General features: G+C 30.1%; 1 protein-coding gene across 1 annotated transcript; it reads left to right on the top strand.

Annotated features, from left to right (window-relative positions):
* The first annotated feature begins 22 nt into the window (after nucleotides 1-22).
* On the top strand, nucleotides 23-2,227 carry LOC107882136 (aminopeptidase N). Its single transcript, XM_001950011.5, has 7 exons — nucleotides 23-180; nucleotides 280-560; nucleotides 819-1,018; nucleotides 1,078-1,245; nucleotides 1,306-1,446; nucleotides 1,562-1,643; nucleotides 1,718-2,227. Exons 1-7 carry the CDS (start codon nucleotides 51-53, stop codon nucleotides 1,853-1,855), a joined length of 1,140 nt encoding a protein of 379 aa, XP_001950046.4. The 5' UTR covers nucleotides 23-50; the 3' UTR covers nucleotides 1,856-2,227.
* Nucleotides 2,228-3,757: the final 1,530 nt, after the last annotated feature.

The following is a 3,757-nucleotide window of genomic DNA, read 5'->3' as shown; positions in this document are numbered from 1 at the left end:
AAAATCTAACGGTACGGACAAGAAAAAGCTGTTGGTGGATACCAATCACTATGACGACTTCCATGGAGGCCGACTTTAACAAGACAAAAGCCCAATCTTGGTTGAATTGCGAAAACAACAACCTAACCACGCCATTGGCCAAAGACAACGAGTGGGTCATCTATAACATGCAGATGGCCGGTAGGTCTTATATTATGGACTATTATTTAATCCGAAGCATTTTAATCATTTGATAAATTATGATATGTTATTTTCATTATATTAATATGTTTTCGTTAGGTTTGTACAGAGTTTTATACGACACACGAAATTGGATGGGCATTGTTTCTACGTTGAACGATCCAACCAAATACAAAACTATTCACACATTAAACCGAGTACAGCTGATCGATGATTCGTTCAGCTTTTCACAGGTCGGTGATATGGACTATGGAATCACTTTCCAACTGTTGAAATATCTAAAACACGAAAAAGAGTATGCACCATGGTTGGCTGCATTGGGTGGTTTGGGCCCAATTAATAAATTAATGAAAAGGACCCCGAACCAAGGAGTGTTCCAAGTTAGTATAAATAAGGCATTTTTTATTTTATTATTAATTATTAAGAATCGGGACTTTTAACAGTGGATTATTGATTTAACCATGATAATAGTAGTTGTATAATATGAACTGATTATTCAAAGTAAAAATCAAAAATATAAAAATACATTTTATGGATATTCAATTTCTATTATAAGCCACGAGTGCTGTTATTAATATATTATTTTGAATATGTATCTACCATCCGAATTGATGTTGTTTCATCGAATTCTGTTTTAGAACTATATGCAACGTATGTTGTCGTCTGTATACAGCGAATTCCGAGACATGGCCGTTGAACTCAACGGATTTGAAGAAATCCGTTTTAAAAACCTCGTGACCGCCGAGGCTTGCCGTCACCGAATAAAAGACTGCACCGAACAAGCTCTGGAGTTATTTAGCAAGTGGATGAAAATTTCAGACCCAGACAACAATAATATGTGAGCCTCGTTGATGTATAACTGAACTATAAATACAAACTGTAATCCAAATATATTAGATTGCCTAGAGAACTGAAACCCGTTATTTACTGTCAAGCGATCAAATACGGAGGTGTTGAAGAATGGGACTTTTTATGGGAACGTTATCAGCGTTCAAACGTGGGGTCTGAAAAAGCGAAATTACTCTCAGCATTAGGATGTAGTTCAGAAACTTGGTTACTGAACAGGTATTGATATCTTTTATGCGTAATAGAGACAACACAGTTTAACATTGTTTTTTGATTTAGGTATTTGAATTGGTCACTTGATAGTTCCATTATTCGAAAGCAAGACGCTGCCACAGTGTTCTATTCTGTAGCCAGCAGTGACATTGGATTTTATGTGGCAAAAGACTTTTTGTATCGTAAAATTGCTGATATATCTGAATAGTGAGTTATCGTGAAATATTATTATGTTAATGCCATTATTCATTATGTACCTAGAATCAACAAATTAAAATAAATTGAAAGTTCATAGTTATTATTTTAAATTTAATATTTTTAGTTACCAACCTCGAGGTGATCGTGTAGGTAGATACGTAAAAGTTATTGGGTCTCAAATGAAAACCAAAGAAGAATTAGACGAGGTAATAAACAGAAGATGATATTTTTTAAAAAAACAAAAAGTTTCACTCAAATGTATTTTTTTTTTTTGTTACAGATCCAATCATTCATTAATAAATCGTCAGCTTATTTAAAAGGAGCTGATTTGACTATCAATCAGACAATTGAGACTGTTAAAATAAACACTGAATGGACTTCGAAGTTTTACCATAAAATTGTAAATCACATGGTTTAATAATCATTATTAATTAACAATGTTACTATTAAGCCTGAACACAGTTTGATTATTGAATTAAAAACTGTACAGTTCTCGGCTGCTTCGACTAAAAAAGTTATACAAAATATATATCTATATATCTATACAAGAAAAATTAAATTATACACATATACACATATACACATTATATAATATTTTTTTTATAGTATGACATAGTTACTTCTTTACCTTGAGCTATGTCACAATATGACAATTTCAGATCTGTTTAATTTGTTGGATATCTGTATTTAAAAGTCATCATATTATACATATTTATTTATTTTTTAAAACTTAACATAATTCTATGTACATAATATACCTAACTATGAAGTGTTATTACTTTTTTGTATAATAATAAATAATAACATGAATTATATGTTTGTTTTTTTTTAAAAAAAGCAAATGATAGTTGAGAAAATTAATTTTTCTCTTGCAACTGATTCTATTCTTATATTTTATGATTTTTTTTTTTTTAAATAAATAGGCAAACTGCTAAGAACTAATTAATTTATAGACAAATTAACGTAAAATACTATTTGATTCTATAATTTTTAGAACATAAAAACATTATAATATATTATCATAATAATTTACACTGTATACATTCTACAATCAGCTGCAATCCTCGATTTATTGGTCCTCTGTCCCACATTTTATTGTCCTATAGTCTTATCATACAGAGTGTCTGTTGGATCATACCTTCAGATCTCATGGTTACGGCCAGTGTAAATATACACAAAAACAAACTATCCAACACTATCGCCACATATTTTCAATTTTTTTAAATTTAAAACCAATCATGTATTTGAAACATTTTTTATTTTAATCAAGTTTAAACAATCAAGCTGAATTGAATGTTTTCAAACAATAATAACATATTTTTACTTTTTTTCTCTTTTTCTTCTTTTTTTTATGTATTATCTGCTATGAAGCGTCTTCGGTTGCCTTATGAAGTTTTGGACAATTGTCCTAAGAACTGGGCCACTTTGATTTATTTCGGATGGGCTGGTACTGCTATTATTGGACCGCTAATCTTGCAACAGCAAACTAGGTGTATTATTTTTTCCAAATCTCTAAGGATATATTATTTATAAGGGTATATGCATATGTTCCCATTATAGATTAAATCATTAAAACATTATTATTATTATTATTATTGTTATTGGAACCATGGTTGTACACATTATAATTACCCGATTACCCCTTCCTTTAAATTTGGTAGTGTCTCGGTAGAATATGAAATTCATGGACCCAAGGTGACATTATGTGTATGTAGTGCAAGATCGGAAATATATATTCAATAGTTGTAGTCACACATTTACTGAACAATCAATGACTATAGCCTTGAGACAATGTGTTACTTTAGTTACATATTACATTATAGATGATATATTTAATAGACGCTCATTTAAGAGTGACAAGTATCAATGTGGATATCATTAATTTGCCTGATCTCGGATAGCAACAGATAACACGATCAGCGAAAGAAGAATTTAAATAGGTACATGAAACATGATCTAAATTATAATATTATTCAACCTAATAATATTAATATTTATGAAAGTTGATCATAATATATTCATGTGTGTTGGTACAACACTGTTATGCATCTTATTCATATCTAACTGTTTCCGATAGTCGATTACTACCATCAAAAAAAGATCACTCAACCGACCTGTGGGAGCGACGGACCAATCTAGAACTAGGGGAATTACTCAGTGAGGCAAATATCAAATCTTTTAATAGGTATTATTATAAATGTATAACTTCGTTTGAAATTCAATTTTTATACATTGAAATTTACAAAAAAATTACCTTGCTTCAGAATATAAAATTAAAACGCATTGAGCTGTCATTCAAAATCTACAAGAAAATATTTTT

The sequence above is a fragment of the Acyrthosiphon pisum genome, chromosome A1 (genome assembly GCF_005508785.2).
Source record: "Acyrthosiphon pisum isolate AL4f chromosome A1, pea_aphid_22Mar2018_4r6ur, whole genome shotgun sequence".
Lineage (NCBI taxonomy): Eukaryota > Metazoa > Arthropoda > Insecta > Hemiptera > Aphididae > Acyrthosiphon > Acyrthosiphon pisum.
The sequence above is the reverse complement of the archived record's forward strand: the minus strand, read 5'-3'. Positions and strand labels throughout refer to the sequence as shown.

What these genes read in the sequence shown, in the direction of transcription:
- LOC107882136 (XM_001950011.5), top strand. Translation starts at nt 51, where the DNA reads ATGACGACTTCCATGGAGGCCGACTTTAACAAGACAAAAGCCCAATCT. An exon ending in CTATAACATGCAGATGGCCG is followed by an intron (nt 181 to 279) that starts GTAGGTCTTATA and finishes TGTTTTCGTTAG; the next exon opens with GTTTGTACAGAGTTTTATAC. An exon ending in ATTGCTGATATATCTGAATA is followed by an intron (nt 1,447 to 1,561) that starts GTGAGTTATCGT and finishes TAATATTTTTAG; the next exon opens with TTACCAACCTCGAGGTGATC.